At 41.1% G+C, this 19062-nt stretch overlaps 1 protein-coding gene across 4 annotated transcripts in view; it reads right to left on the reverse strand.

Moving 5' to 3' along the window:
* The window catches only part of Mmp2 (Matrix metalloproteinase 2), a 78648-nt gene that overhangs the window by 18001 nt on the left and 41585 nt on the right, over positions 1 to 19062 (reverse strand). Inside the window, exon 4 of one of the 4 annotated variants that reach the window (XR_011603681.1) lies at positions 16070 to 16358. The exons of 2 other annotated variants lie outside the window; for them this stretch is intronic. Coding sequence is in view for 1 of the 2 variants with exons in the window: in XM_070994668.1 (XP_070850769.1) it covers positions 16070 to 16200 (131 nt within the window). In the remaining variant the exon portion in view is untranslated. Of the gene's footprint in view, positions 1 to 16069; positions 16359 to 19062 lie in introns of those variants that run through there. One more of the 4 variants, XM_070994668.1, reaches the window with a different exon arrangement.

The following is a 19062-nucleotide window of genomic DNA, read 5'->3' on the forward strand; positions in this document are numbered from 1 at the left end:
CACCAAAACCTTTTATCTTTGTAAAAATGTTAAACAGAACAGATATATTGTACTACTGAGCTAAAAATAAATTGTTGCATACTTTCAGACACCTAGTAATTGTTGAGGAACCCTCGTATACCTTTTCCCCAGTGCATACTACATATACGAAGAGGTACGTACACACATAATAATTAAACAATGAACCGCAAAACAATTAGCAGGCAGGACAGGACATGCAGGAGCCAGCCGCAGCTGGTCGAGATCCTTCGAAATCACGCCAAGGTTTTTCAATCGGGTGCCGAGGAGCTATAGCCATAGTTATACCCGTATATCCGTATATATATACCCGTAGCTCCCTGCGCTGTCGCATATGCAAAAATCAAGCTGACATCTGCTTAAGTGGCCCGGGGTTTTGGGCCATGGCAGTGCACCTGGCCTTTAGCAGATGCTGATGGTCCTGTTCCGCCCGGAAAGGGGGTGGCAGTGGGTGGTGGGCGGTGGGTGAGTCCTGTCTGCCAGGTTGATTGGACATGAAATTGATAGCTCACCCACATGTGCATATACGAGTGAGTGTGTGTGTGTGTGGGTGTGCGGTTTGCATGTGTCCGTGCTTAAGCAAGTTAATTGAATTTTGCACTCAAGTCGCCAAGGCTCGTGTTGCAAGTGCCACCAGTCGCTGCTGGGGTGTTGCACTTGCACCTGCAACTCGTGCTGTCGGTGCCATATTCAAACACTGACAAGACATTTCTGAAGTTTTAAGTGCATTAGCTGTCAGGCTGCGTAAACAGCAGCAGCTATTTTGCATTTGCGGGTGTAAGCCCCGAAAAGTAGGCCACCTAGTGGGCAGGTGACCAAAAGAAGGGGGACTACTTTTAAAATCTTTATTGGGGGAATATTATATTTTGAAAATTTGGACTGCCCTAATTATCCAGTTAAAACTGCAGAAGGTACTTGTTTACTATATTAACTAAGTAAAGTTACAAAAAATCCTTTGGACATCTAATCATATGGAGGTAAATGTTTTTCAAAGCCCTTTTTGGAGGTTTTTTTGCTTTAATAATATATCCAGCCGTTATTATCCAGTTTAAGAAAGGTACTTATTTGCTTTTTAATTGCCTTATGAGCCTTGATTGATTTTTATTTAAGGTCCTGGCAACCTAGAGTAAAAATAGTATACACCTAAACAACAAATACTAATTATTAAATCAATTTTTGGTTCCCATGACTGTTAAAATAAGTCCAATCAGTAAGTCAAAAATCAAGCAAGTGTCATAAGCCCATAACTCATGCAACAATCAATCAATCCTGAAAGATTTGTAAATTGCAAGCAGCAAAAGTTGCATTTCCTTACCGTTTACATTACAAACATTACTCCAATATAACTCAATTTTGAGCCTCAAGGTACTGCAGCTGCTAATCAATTTTATTTTTATGCAAACAGTTATAACTGAATTGCCCAGCAGTTTGCATTGCAATTTAAACAGAACACGAAATGGAATTTATGCATTTTAAGGGATCGAAGCGGAATATTTATTGAGGGTGCAACCCACAAGGAAGGAGCTGCAAATTAATTTTCACCAGAGCAGTAGCTTTCAGCGCCGCCAACTCCTGGCCCAAGAAATTCAAGAAATTCCCCGAAACATTTTTCGAGTGCCGAAGAAGTGCAACTGTGAGCAAATAAAAAGGGGACCGAGAAAAAGAGAAACACAAGTGCCGACTGCCATTCCATTGCATAGATAAGCACATGCTATAAGTTTCGTGCATAACTGGCAGGAGAACAGAGCCCAGAACAGAACCCAGAACAGAACCACTTGCTATTACCATCCGCGCATCCATAAATACGGCACCCCGCTTTCTCTCGCGCGATGAAATTGTGCGCCAACTAAAGCAATTTACAGTTCTTAAAACAGGCAAAGCGGCGAGGCATGCAACTGAAACTGAAACTGAACCTGAACCGAAACTGACCTGCCACCAGCAGGCGGTAAGGGAATGGGAATGGGAAGGGAATGGGAATGGGTTCCAAAAAGGAACACCAGCCAAAGCAAGCAAATGGGAAGAATTCAAATTATCTGTTAGCGGCAAAACGAGCGAAAATGCAGCGAAACAATGCTATGCACTGTGAAAAAATGGTTGTAACTATATTAAATCATTTTTTCAACCAACTTTAAAAAATCCTTTAATCGTAACCCAGAGAAATTGGGGAAAAGTGATCACAGTACGTTCACTTATAAATTATTTCGGGGTAAGGATATGCTTTCAAATTCCTAGGTCCCCATATAAATAAAAAGTTTTCACAGCATGCTTTTAGGCTTACTAATCAAATATTTCAAAATATTAAAAATTTTCTTGTTTTCTGTTTAAGAGCTACGTTCTAGTTTTTCATTTCAAGAAAAGTATTATATTAGTATTGAAGTTAATCAATAGTTGTTAAAAAAGCAAGCCAACCTTAGGCAAACTTTCAAAAGATTTAAAATCCCTTTCAAAAAAATATTTGTAGCTGTTAATACAATCAACGTATCAAGAAGTACATAAGAAATGATTGCTTTTTCCTTTTTCTCGAAATCCCCTTTTCTCTCAGTGTGAACTGCTGAAGATGCAAACGGACTTGTGTAACCGGACTCAGTATCCAAAGTTGAAGTTTGGAGTTGGTTTCCTTGGTCCTTGCTCGTTGGTCCTTCCCCGCGTGTGTGTGTGTGTGTGCGCGGCAAACTTGAGTTCTTTGCACACATTCTGGCACTTGAACATTTTTCTTATTGTTCCAGAGGCGGCGATGAGAAAGGGAATGGGAAAGGGGGTCCCAGCAAATTGTGCGCGCTGTGTTCTCTAACGTGTTGGGCTTAACTTGGCTTGGTTTTTGGTCTCGGTTTTGGGTTGCCTTGCCCGGTTTATTTGCATGCCAAAAGGCAGCACACAAAGATCCTAAGTGAAAAAGTAACTCGGCATGTGTATCTGTATCTGTGTGTGTTGCTGCTGTGTTTGTGAGTATCTGTGTGAGTCCTGAGGGCAACTCACTTCGCTGCCTAATGCATGAGCGCCAGATGAAAAATGAACTTAATACAGTTGCCAACTACATGGACCAAAAAGCAAATTTTGAAGGGGGGTTTGTGGAGGGAGGGGGCTGCTCTGCTCGGGTAATTTGCACGCTGATTTGCAAAATTGGATATTGGAGTGGCCGGCATTTAAGGCCCACGCACAGCTTAAAGTCCAATCAAAGTGGCCACCAACCGAACTGAACTGAGCTGAAATGGGTATACGGTCTGGTTTAATGGCAAATATTTTCGGTTTATCCCTTTGCGGTGTCTGTGAGGCGGCAAAAGTTAAGTTTCGAAACAAAAGCCACGCACAAAAAAGTTGACAGTTGGCATTTGCAACAGTTTAAGAGGGGCCGTCGAAAAGGATGGTATTGAAATGTTAGGCCGGCCTTCCTTTCCAACTTCCGAGGTCTTTATCTGCAAAGAAACGGTCCTGTGGCTGCCTTCTCTGTGTCAAGCAATCTGACAAATTTATTCATTGTGCAGCTTGGCTTAATCCATTAACGACCCCTTTTGCCCGTCACTTTCTTGGGCCAAGTTTGTGGACATTTTTGGCAAATTGCAAAGCAGACAGCATCAACTTCAAATCAAATAATAAACCAGAGATCGAAGGAAAAAATACAACAACTTTGGCCGATTTGTTTGCCTAAAATTGATTGAATTGAATTCAAAAGAAGGCATCGACTAAGTTTGGAATAAATTTAGCAGTGCTTTTCAATGGTATATTTCCTTGTATTTTGTTATACAAGATTTTATTTAGTTGTGGTAAGCTTAGTTTTCTTCACATGTGAACCTACAAAGGTGTCTAAAAGTATGCAGTAAATAAAGTTTGAGTTCTAAATATATTGTTGCATACTTTTAGACACCCAAAATTACATTTAAAAGTGGTTTCAAAACCATAGTGATTTCAAACTCCTATTAATTGGTTTTAAAACTATTTTCCTTCCACTCCTATTTGATTATTCTGCTGAACATGCAACTTTCCGTTTTCCTGTGTAGACAGTGTGGCCAGCCCTGTATTTACATTTTGCTGAACTCGTAGACCGGGCTCTGAATTTGAATACATTTTTTCAATTACGGCAAAAGTGGCAAAACAGTTGTCAACATTTCCAGCCAAGACAAAACAGCAAGAGCAGCAAAAGCAGCAGAAACAGTGGCAACAGCTTCTACGGTATCAGCAGCCAGGGAGGCAACAAAAGCAACAGAAGCAACAAAAGCAGCCAACGCCGACTGACAGCTGCAGAAAGAAAGATGTCAGTTGTCAACAACAATGCCCCAAGTTGCAACAATAAAATTCTGACACATTGAAAAATGTCATTGTGTAACTTAAGTAGCCGGCATGCGAAATGGGAAATGGAAAATGGGAAATGGGAGAAGGGGGATGGTTCACAGAGAGGGAAGAAGTGTGGGGGTGTGCTGCTTATGTAAAACACACATCCTTGCACACCCTCCCCTCACTCACACACATGCAGATCCGCAGGATGTACCGCCTTTGCTCGCCGACGTCTTGGCCGCCTTCATCTTCATGCGTCCTGCCTGTTAATTTACTTGCAGTTCCGTTCCATTTTTATGGACTGCCGCCATCACGCTTTCCCCTTTCTCCTTTCTCCCTTCTCCTTTCTCCTTTCTAAGCATGTGTTTGTGCCCCAAGTGTGAGTGTGTGTGTGTCGGCCATTTGTTATGCAGTGATATGGCATCAGGCTGGCCTAGCAGCTTTTTGTGTGCTTTACATAACAATCCCATTAGAGATGGGTGCGTGATAAGCCAAACAGGATGACAGATTGTATTGGACAAATAGGAGAAAACTCTGCTTTATTTGATAATAAAGATGGGCTGATAAGGAAGAAGCCATCACATAGATCATATAATTTGGATACAAATAAGAAACACATTATCCTAACAAGACCTATATCAAAATCATTACTTTATATCCAACTTTGGAATTATCAGGCCAGTACTTTAATCGAATTCGACTTGAACAAATGGTATTATTTTGTCATAAATACTTAATTTAATATTTTAAAATTTAAACTTGCTTTAAAAAAGGATTCTAATTATTTTCAATGGTTTTTCTAGGACGAAAAAGGAAAAGATTTTCACATTCTAGCTCTATAAAAATTCGATTTGCCTAAAATATATCTGTAAAGTATTCTAATAAATCATCCATAACTTTCAGCTCACGCACACACCTCTGAAAAATATGCCCAGAGCCGTCAGGACACTCACTCACACAGCCAAACACCGAAACACACACACTCATGCATGTTGAGTGTGTTGCTTATGCAAGCGAGAAATTTGTTATAATGTGCAGGCCATGGAAATGGCGTGAGGAGCAGACGAATCGGATAATGCCGGCGAGGAGCGGAAAATACGTACAAAATATAGCACACATTATGTAGCATAGCATAGCATACCATACCATATAGCATATAGCATATAGCATAAACGAACGGGTCTGATAAACGCATACAAAGCCAGCGAGGCGTACACTTTGGCCCCGGCCTAAAAGGACGAAAAACGGGGTGTTCGAGGGCCAAAGCTAAAGCCATTTTCCCCGTCGATCAAGTGCACTGAGCCGGTTTATGGTTACGTTCAACAAACCTCGACGAGATTGCCGGCAGCACTTATTGTTGTATGATTTTTTCGTCGCCTCTCTTATAATATTTTTTGTTTATTTTTATTTTTTCATGCGACACCAACACGGCAATTGTAAGTGTTGTCCGCGCCTGCGGCATCTCCCTGGGAGGTCGGAAAAAAATATAAAGTCCTGCGCATAATTTAATTCCCCTCGCAGGACCCTCGCTGTTATCATTGTCCAGGCATCATTATTACGTTGAATGGAAAGTAATTGCTTTTGGATCAGGCAAAGTGGAAGAAATAACGAAAAAATTAAGCCGTCACGAGGCGACAAGTGTCCTGGGCGAAGAAAATCGTGAGAAAGGCCGTGGAAAAGTCGTGGAAAAGCCGGTGAAAAGTGCCTGACAGTTGTCTCCACCGCCTTAAGTGATTTGCGTAAGCAAACGGAATGGCCAGATGTTGATCTCATTAGCTTACGTTACGACATTTCACTGGAAAATCGGATGGGGAAAAACACTTCTTACCCTTAAGTTATGTCACGTGATTAATCACAGACTGCCGCCTCTACATGAATGTCATGGAATTTGTTTGATATTTAGCCTAGCAATTGAATAAACGCAGGCTTTTCCGGCAAGAGTCAGAATTTCCACTTACAGTTGGTAATTAAATTGAGACGTCAATTAAAATGAAAGCCCGTCGGCTCGTCTCTTGCTAATGCAATAAATTGGCCAAATTGTAATTAGTTTCACACTTTACGCTGTCGAAAAAGCAGTGGGATGCAGGCATAAATTGCTTTAAATTTATACGACTGGCTGAATTTGCATTTGGCTCATATGCATATGAGGCAATAAGGCCTCCCAACATGGCTAAGACGCTTACGCAGACAGTAATTGCTTCTGTCTATGCGAGTGCGTGCTGCATTTGTCGAGGACTTACGAGCTTTACCATCTTCCCAATCCCCAATCCCCGATCCCCAATCTTTTTCCCCCGCCCCGCGGCTTAATGAGCAAAAATGTTAGCACTGCCTGCTGGCACATAACCCACTTAAATATGTCATGTGCACACCAGCGACACCCCCGCCTAATCACACGGCTCGGCATTTGAATTTCCAATGCCGGCACACGCCCCTCCAAGTGTGCAATGAAATATGTAGCGCATGAATGTCACAAACAGCAGCGCCATCCAGCTTAAATGTCAGCCAGGATGCGGATGTGGATGCGAATGCCCAGGATCTGCACAGGAAAAAAAGTCGCAGCTCAATATAAGTTCGATATTCGCAAGTCAAGTACAGGGGTATTTAGGGAAATCACATCGTTCTGATGCGTAATGCTATAAAAAAGGAAAAATAGTTAAGAGGCTTATGCATAGAACATTTGACTCAGCTTAGGGCCAGGTTCGAGTCCTTCAGCTACCTACATATTATTTTACTAGTATAATCACATTTATTATTGAAGCTCGAAAATTATTATGAAATCGTATTATATACTTATAGATTTTTATCCGGATTTTCTATATTGCAAAAAGGAAATCTATTGCATTTTATTTTCCGGAGGTCTTTTTTTCTCTACTTTTTTGTAATGTCGTTGTAAATTTTTTTAGTTTATTCGTCTCTATCCTTGTTTATCAGCAGTACTAATGTACCAAGTATGATTTAACAATAATATGAACAATATTTTTTCATTATATTGGAATTTTGGAACACCTAAAATCTAGACCTAGACTTATCTTGAATCGATATATGACATACTTTTTCTTTCTGTGTGATTGTTGTGTTATGTGAACTCGGAACTGGTGTCGCCGTCAAAGCACTTTATGTCACAATAATTTGCAGCCTCGTTGGGAGAGCGTGTTGTGTCTATCTATTCATTTCACGTAGCTGCAGCAGCAACAGCCAACATCTTCAGGTTGCGAACTGAGTTACGGCCCCCGGAGTTGGCCAATATGCATATGTAAAATATTTATGAGCGCGTGCAAAGTCATTTCATTGCTTCAACGCTCTTTGCCCTTTGCCCTTTGCCTGGCTTCTTTTGGGGTAAAGGGGAAAGTGAAACGGTATGATGAAGGGGCCATGCGAGAAAGAGAAATATGCATATCATTGCGAACACATTTCCTAACTTGGCGACACATATTTGCACATCAAAAACGTAAAGACAATTCGGTTATATTCAAGAAAACCCTGAAGTGTTGGTCTTATTAAGATGTACTACCTGTTACTAAGGCCACAACTTTCTGTATTGGTATTCTGATTCTTTGGAAATAGTTTAGAAAACAGAACTTAGACTACTATTTATAGAGAAGAAAAAGCAAAAATATATAAAACTGAAGTAGAAAACGGATTCCTACATAGTTCTAAACTTCCAAATAAAACATAACAAGAGTAAGGAAATTGGTGCCTATTATAATAGTGTAAATATCTGAACTGAACAAACTCAAGGACCTTTGAGGCCTTCTACTGGAATAGCTCTGTGGTTTTAAATATAATAGAGGTAAATTTCAGTATATAATCTAAAAAAGTTTCTACTTTGTTTTACAATTTTAGAAATTATATTAGATGGTACTTCTGAAAAATCACCATTACCATCAACCCATTTGTTTGAATAAATATCTAAATCTAAATCAGCCGCCGGGGTGTGCCCACATTGTACTCCCCATCCTTGTTATCCTGGCATGTCCCTTCCAGCAGATAGTTTATAGTGCCATTTTATTATTGTTGCCAGTGTTTTGGGGCTGTGCACACGAGTTTAATGCAGCGCGCGACAAATTTTCACAGCACATTTGCAAACATTTTCATGCGAGGTCGTTGTGCTGCTCAGCTTATGTGGCCCTAACTTGGCTAAATGGGTGGCTGACAAATTGTTAAAGCGACCAGCCAGTGAAACGGCCAAACAGCCAAACAACCAAACAACCAAACAGGGAAACAACCAACATTTGTTGCCATTTCAGTTCTGTTGGTTCGGGCTCTGTTTTCTGTTTGCCATCGATGTTGCCATTGCTGTTGGCGTGTAAATAAATACAACACTGCAGATTGTACAATATGCACGACACGCGTTTATTTGTATTGTATTTATATTTCATGCTGGGCCGCCGCACCAGGACTCAGGATTCAGGATTCAGCGGGATTCGGCAGGATCCCGGCGATGGCCGTGCGGAAATCGCAAAAATATTTTCGCTCGCTGGCGGAAATGAGAAAAATATTTCAGCTCGGGGGACGACGAAGGGGACTCCGCTTATGCCATGCAATTTTAATGCCGAATATTATTCGTAAATGAATGAGGGGCTCTATTTGCTGGTCCTGCTTTTTTCTCTGGCTTTTAACTGATTTCGTACGCCAGTTAGCGCTGGTAATCTTATTATGCAACACTTTTGCATAAAATTGAATGTTATTTCGCTGTCTAGTTTGTTTATGAGTGGCTGCAGCGCACGCGGCGTATGCGTAATATTCATACGCCCCCGGGCCACCGAATATACCGCATGTACGTTGTACATATAGCGATGTACCGAATGCTGCGTGGCAATTTCAAAGGATTAAGCGCTTGAGTGCGCAAGGACATGACAGCACTGCGATTCGTCTACGTGGGGGTATGACCCTCCCTTCAGACCCCTGTGGATCCACATGCACCGATTTCCCCTCCATTCGCATTGACTTTGCATACAAATTAAAGTTTCCGAATACTGTCTGCTGCTGGTTTCGGTTTATGTAATTGAATTAGGCGACTAGAGACAACGACCCGGTCAAATACAGGGTAACTTGGGGCAACATCCGATACTGCTGATTTCAGGCTTAAACCGATTTCATGAGCCACCATTAATCGGAAGTGAAGGGGGATATGAAACGTACTGTTGGTGAGCTTTACATTAAAGGTTTCTCAGTTGTAAGCTGGTTGGTTTAATTTGGATGCAGTTATTCAATCAGCTGAGCAGCTTTCGATTTTCAGGACATAAGTTTAAATATTTTTACTATTTAAAAAAATTGTTGAAAATGTGTTCTATTAAAATACCAAATTTATAACACATAGTCTTATAACTTTTTAAATTTCAATATATTATCCAGCATAAATAATACACCCAAAAAATTCGGTTTAATATATAGTGATTATTTGACGTAATATCTGAATGCCCACCGTTGGGCGCCACTTATTTTTTTCACAGTGCTTCAATTCTCTAGTGTTGGGCAAAAAATCTATTACTCTGCTCTTGCTTTTTGGTTTTGACCTATGCGAGGGGCAACGTGCATTGAACTGGTCGCGTGTCAGATTGCGTTCAATCGCCTCGCCCCCTACGCCCCTTTCACCCCCTTTTCGGGGGGGTTCCGATCCCCTTGGGTGCCATAGCGATTGATTGGCTCTGGGGCGGCGCGACGCGTCGCATTTGTCCTTTTGTTTATTGGCTCTGCCATGCGAGAGGCGAGTGTGTGTGTCTTTCGGTGGAAGTTTTCATTGTATTTAGCGGAGGAGCAGCTCTATGGATTGCGGATTGGGTTTCCCCGCTTTTCAGCAGGAGCAGCAGCTGCATTAATCCGATTTCCGAGCCATTGTGCCTGGCAGTTGTGGAGCTGGTGGAGCCACGTTGTGCACTTTAAGTTATATAATGCCATTGTTTGTTGCATATTTACTTTTTGACGGTTTGCTGTCAGCTTTCCTGGTGCTCCTGCTCCTGCTCCTGCTGCTGCTCCTTTTGTGCTGCAATTCTGGCACGTATATGTCGTTTATGTCGTTAGCCCAACTCTATTCCCCATTCAAAGCCAGCTCCATCTGTCGTCTCAGCCACTCGAAGCCAATCCATTCAGCATTTTTCGTTTCGATTCGTTTGGATTCGATCCGATTCTGTGCAAGCTGTTGCCAAGCGTAACTAATATTGGCAGTTGCATTTGGGTTATTGTCTTTCTACTCCAGTTGCATTCCGAATTGGAAATGCAACCGAACTCGGCCCAAGGGAGCCGCAATCTTTAATGCCTGCCGTGCGATCTGCCGTCGGCAATGAATGTTGCATGTTGCATGCTGATATCTGTCCATGGCCAATTGACTGAGCCCACACATATGTATGGACTATCCGACAATTTGGCATTAGTCTGGGATTTCGTTTGCCTCAGGCGAGAGCACTTGCCGCACACCTGAAGATAATTGGATTTTATGCATGTGCTTTTGGGCGACTGACTCAAAAGGGGATTAGTCAGAATGGGGTTAAGCATCGATTGATTGATTAATTGTGCATCACATATTCGGATTTATAATGTCATTTATTAAATGCACTTCAGTTATCCAAAGGAAGTGCCTTGCATATGCTATGGAGAGTAATTTGAGCTACACTCTTGTCTCATAATCCGAACAGAGTTATTGATACTCAAGTTTGGGAATATAATTAGTGGCACGGAGTAGCTAGTTTGCCTCTCAACAAACTTCCGTAATTAGCTTCGAATTCCACTTGAATTTTGCAGGCTAATGAGTTCTGGGGAATTTCGGAAAATTGGCAAAATATTCTCCCAGCACTGCATTTATTCAACCATTAAGCAAGAGCACTTGTAATGGAAACTTTAACGCAATCTCGGCTCACTACTACTGGAAAATTAAATATTTTCTGCTCGGGCACCTGGGCCACCCAATTTTCCTACCCCTTTTCCCCAAAATAAACCCAATGTCATGCTATCCGGCACTCTGTGTTCGCACTCGAGCTCACCAAATTTAAACTTGATTTTCGTATTTGCTCTGGCAATTTCTTGCTGCCTCTGTGTTTTTTCGGTTGGCCATTTTGGGTGGCTACCTCTACATTTATGGTTAAAAGTTTGCACTTTTTTTCACCTACTATCCTCTGGATTTTTCCAACAGTTTCTCCGCTTCTCCAATGCATTTCAGTATTGTGTGATGGCCACCGAACAGGGAAACTGTGGAAACTGGGGAAACTGGAAGCCCGGGGAACCTGAAAAACCCGTAGAGAACATTTGTCCGTGGGTCTTGCGGTTGGTACAACGTGCGTGCCGTTGGCCATTATTACACCTCTCCTCGATCGGAAAAGTGGGCGGGTTGGTGGTGTTGAGTGGCACGTGGAGTTGTTCCCTTGTAGTTTGGCATAAAGTGCATTTTGTTGCCATTTTTCCACGGCGCTTGGCTTATTTCGTTTGATTTTATGCGGTTACGTGAATTCATTGGAGTGGTGCCGCCTCCCCCATCCCCATCCTCCCCCTTTTTTCCTCCACTTTTCCACTTTCCGATTTTCCGGCAAACCGCTCTACGCTGTATCTCTTGTATGAGCTTTTAACGTAAGCGATTTTTTATGTTCGCCAGTGGTTTTAATTTCAATCATTTGGCCGGTGGCTCGTTCACTTGGTTAGTCGGTTGGTCGGTTGGCTGGTTGGTTAGTTGGTTTTTGCCAAAGGGTCAGGAAGTGGGTGTTAAGTTGGAATGGCACTTGAAAATCAACGTTAATAATTATGCAAATGCGTGGGCGATGAGCGCACAAATGCGATTAGCGTCGAACAGATTTTCCCCTATTTCCCCTATTTATACGTTGCTCACTTTTTTATAGCAGCACTGTAATTCGAATTTTTACGATTAATTTAAAGTTCGATTTCAAGAATCCTAAGTCACGAAGTTATGTTAACACACACAATAGTAACGAAGAGGTTTTACTGTAATAGAAGTGGCTTAACATGCAAGCAACGCTAGAACTTGTTGGGAATTATAGCGTCGCAAGAGCCCTTTGTGAGTTGTTCGACCTTGTTTCTCTTGGATCTCTATCAGTATTTCCGTTGCAGAAGCGGTAAATTCATTTTCCTTAATTATATTTGTAACGCCTTCTGGTACACATATTAAAAGCTAACTTCCTTAAATCAATACCTAAATTTTTCTGAGTGCTTTCACCACACACACGTGCGCACGACTAATTGCTGTATCGTTTGGCTATGGCTTTAATGCTTTAATGGCCACTTGAGCCGACAAAGTTGAGGTTTGTTGCGTCCACTTTTTCATCTAGCCCTCCGCCTCTACATATGCTACAAATTAGTTATAATTAAGTTGGAGCACACGTTGCCCGTAGTCCGTAGTCCTGAGCACTCTACGTGCCGCCTCCAAGTGTTTTAATAAGCCGGCTGTAACCCACTCCCTTGGCCCGCCGAAGTAACACAATTCGCGCTGCCAAGTTGCTTACTAGACACATTAAATGTAATTAGCTGCGCTAAGGTTAACACAGCACTACAGTTAAGTCAGCGGGGCCTGGCCGTCGCTCCCTAATTAGTTATCTAAAGTTAGTTGGCGACACTAATGGCAGTGGCACTACAACTACAACAGCCCTGGCTGGATTGCGTAGCATACTTCGCAGCATTAGCATTTTGCCCTGGGTCTTCGTCGCAAATCATTTGCTCAAGTGCAGAAACAACAGGGCCCCGTTCTTTTTTATTTCCTATATTTTCGCCACTCATTTCCCCCATTTCCCCAACCATCTGGGCCCGTAAATCACTCAAAACATAATGCGCTGTAGTTAAAATATGCGCACAAAATGCGGGCAAATTTGTTGAAAGTTTTTCCTTTTTCCCGAGCTATTTTTATGTATATTTCTTTTTCCCAGCGATTTTTCCAGCGCATTTTCCTTGTTTTTTGTGCGGAAGTTGTGGCCTGGCTTATTGAGTTGCTTGTGCTGCTAAGGACACGTACATAAATGTATGACTAGCGGAGCAGCGAGACTGCAGCTGAACTGACTTTGTACTTGAACAAGTCTCTGAAAAATTGCTTGATATATGTTCTGCGCGCCGAAAGTTCGGGGTATATATTTTACCACGGATTTAACGATAGATACACAGAAATTTACATTTTATACCCGCCTGACATGAGCAATGAGCTCATTTATTGTTATGGCTGCAGTTCCATGGAGCGAAATAAAAATAAGAGTTGAATGATGAACCTTTTTTTGGATGGTCACCAGCAAAAAAAAACCTTGTTATACCCACAATCAACATCATTGCCGTATCATGTAACCAATGTTTACTTAGTTTTCAATGTTTTCTTTTTTGGTTTTTTGTATTTTTTTTAATGTATATTCTCTGGCCCCGAGGACAGTTTAAATATTTTCCTTAATTTCTTTTCAACATCATTCTTTTTCCCCCACTCAGGCCACCTATTCATTCCCGTTGTTAAACAAGGGAAAAAATGTTTTCACAGGGCCCGAATGGTGTGGGCTAAGGCAAATGGAGGAAAGCGCCCGGGGGCGCAGTTTGTGCCAATTTTTAAATTTTTTGCCGACTCGGCATGGAATGGAAAATCATAATAAATAAATACAGTTTTTATTATTACACATTGTGCAGGCAAACAACAGAGTGATGTGACGGGGTCCCATGTTGTCAGCAAACCTTTTTAATCTTTTATTTTTTTTTTCGGGGGGCGAAAAGCCGAACTGCCAGCCAGCAGTTCCAATTTATTTCCAATGTTTCAAAATAAACGACAAGAAAAAATGAAAAGTACACGTAAATTGAACATTTTAGCGGGCTTTTAAGCAATGTTCAAGGTACTCCCCCACCTGACAGAAACAACAACCTACAACCTCATTGCACTTAGAACTTCCGCACGATAAAATTAAATGACGGCTGGTGCCGCACATCCCCGAGCTTCCTTGTTCAGAACAATCTATATCAAAGTGGGAACAACAAAATGTACTGGGTGGGCAAAAAAAAAGAACTGGGGGATGGTATGGGTGAAATCACTTATGGCAAAGTTGTTGCCCTGAAATTATGTTAACGGTAACAAGGTGAAAGCGCAAAATGAAAAATCACTTAAACAATTTGATATTTGATTTGCCTGCCTGTTAGGCCCCGATTCTCAGCCCTCATGCTTAAAGATTTATAGAGTTTTCTGCGCTCCCCAGTTCATAAATACACGCATAAAACCCAGTTGATTTTGGATTTACTCTACTCTCCTCTCCTGTCATAGATTTTTTTTCCTTCTATTTTTGGTCTGGTCTGAATTATGGCTATAACAAATCTTCGCCCCAGTTACAGCCGACGTCACGTAGCAACAGCCATTGGAAAAGCGATGGAAAAGTGGGAAAAGTGAGGCGGAGCGAGGATCGAGGAACCTAGACTTTATTGATAAAGGCATAATTTATTTGAACAATCGACAAAACGCTTTTGTCAATAAAGCCAGATAAATATCTGGCATTGTAGCAGCTTTATGGTCGTCTTTTTTCGTTATTCCCATTTTTTCCGCTCTTTGTTTTGCGGTTGCGTGACAATGGCCAAAAGGGTGGGAGGGAGATAGGTCGGCCTGGTACTCGAAAACGGTTTATGGCCGGTACAGTAAACTATAGATATAAAGCATATGTAGTTAGGATCAACATAGGGCAGGTTCCATGTATGTTTAATAAGCTGGGACTAAGGTTTATTGTCTTCTTGTCTAGTGGTAAGTATAAAACATCAAGTATAAAACGTATACGCTCAAATTTTTAATACTCGTTCTTATAAATATTTTAGTTTAGTTAGTTAGTTAAACTTTATCATTTAATAAAAGTTTAATATTTCCATTCTAGACAGATAGTAAAATGCTAAAAGTGACTGTCAAATTCATGAACTTCCCACAAGGAATCCACTGTGAACACTCCTGTTTTACGCATTCATTACTTTTTTATCACTCCCTCTTGCTGGTTGCGTAATAATGCCAATACTTAATTGAAATGTTGAGCCATTTATAAATAAAAGGTCACTTTTAATGAACAAATTGGTTTAATTACATTTGGGGAAACTGCAATACAAGTCAATGAATAATAAGCTTTGCTTGTCTGCCTGCAAGCGGTGTGAAAAGTTGAACTTCCACTTGACTATAACACATAAAATGGTGACATCATGGAAATATATACGTTTATATATGTATAATATATATGAGGATACGTTTGTTCCTGCATATGTTAAACAAGGAGATTTATGTGAGGATGAAAACACTGAAAGCACGGCAAACGACACGTCGCACTATTTTGCAATTTTTTGCTTCTATTTTAACGTGACATGTCAGCCTGGGGGCGTCTGACTCGCCCCCTGGATCCTGAACATAGAATCCTGAAACCAGAATCCTTGCGAGAACCCAACTCACTTGGCAGGCAAACATTATCGCCTACGTGAGCTGGGAGCCCAAGTGAGTCGAAGTTGGCCACGTGGATGTGCGGGCAGTGTATGAATGTATCTGTATCTGTATCTCAACCCGGGGCCCTGGCTTTCGTCAATTTGTTAAGCATTCACACGTTGCACTGATAATTTTATTTGATTTTTATTTGATGCTACAAATTAGATGTTGATAACGCTGCCGTGCTCCACTTAAATTATAATTCTATTTGGTTCCTTTTTTTTTTGGGGTACAAGACCCTTATCTTTCCCTTCTCCCCTTCAACTGGCAGCTTCAAATGATTATTTTATCGCTGTTGGCAAACATTTGTAAGCATTTTAATTACATTAGAAAGCGAACACTTGAAACTTTGTCAACCGGCAAGCGGCAAGCGCAAAAACTTACCGCAGAAAGCACAAAAATAAACGCCAAGAAATTACAGCGAGTCGAGTGGCAAAGAGTAAAGACCAAGTGCACCCGAAATGGAGCAAGTCTGCTGCAGTGGAAAACTGTCGCCTTGGCCATAACGACAGCATGTTGTGAGCTCCTCCCCACTCTCCACTCGCCCCTCGCTTTTCCCGTTTTCCACTTTTCCGCTGCGAAATGAAAAGTTGAAAACGCGCCGCGGCAGCGGAAAATGGCGCCCTTCTCGCCATTTGACGTTTGCCCACCATCGATAGATATAGATACATACCTGCAATGAGACGGAAAGAGAGGTTGGGAAATATTAATAAAGGCTTTGCCGCTAAAATTTCAGTCAACTGACGCCCCATGGCCATTCGAACAAGTTACGCCATCTACTTTCTTAATTGGCATTGCCCAAAAAGACATTTGCTAAGGGACAACCATGACCTTTTCATTCAGTGGAAAATGCTAAGAGCTTATAGGACAAAGTGGCTATTAGCCGCTGGTTAAATACATAATTAGTAAATAAAACAGTTAGTTTTCTGTCAGTCAATATGAAAAATTATATGATACATTATTTCTCTGTTCTAATGAGGTATGTTAAAATTCAGATCATTGCGAATTTTAGTTTTCAAGATAATGCCACCTCATCATCATGTTTAAGATTAGATCAATTATTTAATAATTTTCTAAGGATATTGATAGAAAATCTGTCAAGAGGTTTTAAGTTCGATCATTGGGATTGTAAGTTTTCAAGATAAAGTCATCTTATAATCTAGTTTAATTTAAATACATTTTTAAGGAGTTTTTTTGACGTGATATTGACGTTGATACTAAAAAGGGGGTTCCCATAGCTCAATCTATCAGAAAAACAAGTTCAGGAAACGTAGCCATTTTTACTTCAGGATCAAAGGTATATGTTATACCAAAAAGAATGTAAAACACAGATATTTCCGAAATCCAATATTCATACTCTATAGGATCAGAAATGTTTATGTTAAAATAAAGAGCCACAACAAAGTTAAAACGCAGAACACAAAATGTAATTTGAAAACTTTTTGCTGGCGCTTTGTTTTTGGTAAACAACACTTGGTCAGCGTCGTCCTTTTTTCTGTCGGCCCCGCCCCCAATCCGTTTTCCGCCCCCCATTGATCAAACTGTGCGTGTTTCATCAGTCAGCACTTCTTGGCAGGGGGTGGGTGTTCCTCTGTGTACATAGGCGCGCATGTGAGGGGGCGAAGGGGGTGTCATGGTTAACGTGACACCGCGACAACAAACAAAATGCCCGTACATGAAAAAAGCCGACATGGGCTCACGGCCAACGGCTTACGGGTCCTGGCAAAATGGTCTGGCTGCCACGCCCAGGGGCTGGTTGGGTTAACTGCTGTTATCCTGTTGCCCCAGGACTCTTGACCAGGTTGTTTGCGTGTCCAACTTTTTCCAAATAGACCTTCGACAATATTGATCCGAGCGGACTCAATCTGCGTCAATCTAATTCAATAGGACTTCCGGGGGAATAGCAAAATGGAGTCCTAATAACTTATGAATAATTACGATCCAATTGCCATAACGCAAGCATGTATCAATATTAATGGTGATATTAGACCGAATAATTAATGATTCTGATTACTTTCCCTCCTAAAGTTTCTGTCCATTATAATAGTTATTTGGGTAGTTCATAAGTTACATATCTATTAGAAACATATTAATGTGTGTTTATCATTAGTATAAACAAGAGTAAGCTATTAAAGCTTTTCATAGAAGTTCTTATCTAACATGTTTCTTAAAAATATGCAATATTATCCAACAATCTATATAACAAAGTATGTCCCTAGATTTAAGAACCAATATTCCATCTATTGAGAATATTCTAGGAAGCCTGTGACAATAAGTAGTAATAATAACAATAATTATTATTAGATTTTTACTAAGCCAAACTAGACATTTAAGTTAACTTAAAATGCGTTCTTAGGGTTATCAATTGCCTGAAATGAAATCAGAATGCATCAATATTTTTCGTACTCTACCTTTATTCACACTTTTAACCCCTAAAAACTCAATATCCCTGAGACTTATTTCTTTTGTTATATAATGCTTAAGTAAACATTTATTGTGAATGCAGATCAAGAATAAATTGCGACAGTTTGTATCCCTTTGTGCGGAAGAAAGCTAAGCCATTTATAAATTTATGCAGACTAAACCCGATTCCCACCAGGGGATGACCCCTGCCCCTGCCCCTGCCCCCTCCCCTTTCCCCTCTCCCCTCTCCCCCGGGGCAATTTCCCCAGCCAAATAGCCAAGTCGAGAGTCAAGTGCAATTATAATAACTAACTGCAGACAGTCGAAAGCTAAAGCTCAATGAATGCGAATGCGAATGCGACTGCAGAGCCAGAACTTCTCAGGCAGATGCAGATACAGATACAGATACAGCTACGTATACAGCTACAGATACAGATACAAAGACGGAGATGTGCGACCAAAACTTGTGTGCAATTGTGTTGTCTTAATTGCTGGCTCGGACTGACACGGACTGCGACAAAAAGCGGGCCAACAATCCAATCCAACAGTCCACAATCCAGATTCTAGACAAATGAAACCGGAAATAATGGGTGGCGAGAAATGGGAGCTGGAAATTTCAGCTGGAGCTGCCATTTCGAATGGAACGAAACGAAAACTAAATCTAACGCTGCATCTGAAGTTGGGCGAAAATAAAATTAATTTAAAAGTTTTAAACAAGTTTTCCATTATATGGCTGCACGTCGAGGAGCATGGGGCAACTTTGCTTGCCGAGTAGTTAGAAACATTAAAAGTTATGCCTCGCTGTTGTTTCTGCTGCCTCGGTTTATATTTCTGATTTCTGATTCTGAATTCGGATTTTTTTTTGTTTTCGGTGGATTTCCCCAGTGGAGCTTTTAGCGATTCCTCAACTGCCTTTTGGCATTTTGGCTATTTAATTATGTTTATTGAATTTTAAATGTCGCAAAACTGTGGGG

Source organism: Drosophila suzukii, chromosome 2R (genome assembly GCF_043229965.1).
Source record: "Drosophila suzukii chromosome 2R, CBGP_Dsuzu_IsoJpt1.0, whole genome shotgun sequence".
Lineage (NCBI taxonomy): Eukaryota > Metazoa > Arthropoda > Insecta > Diptera > Drosophilidae > Drosophila > Drosophila suzukii.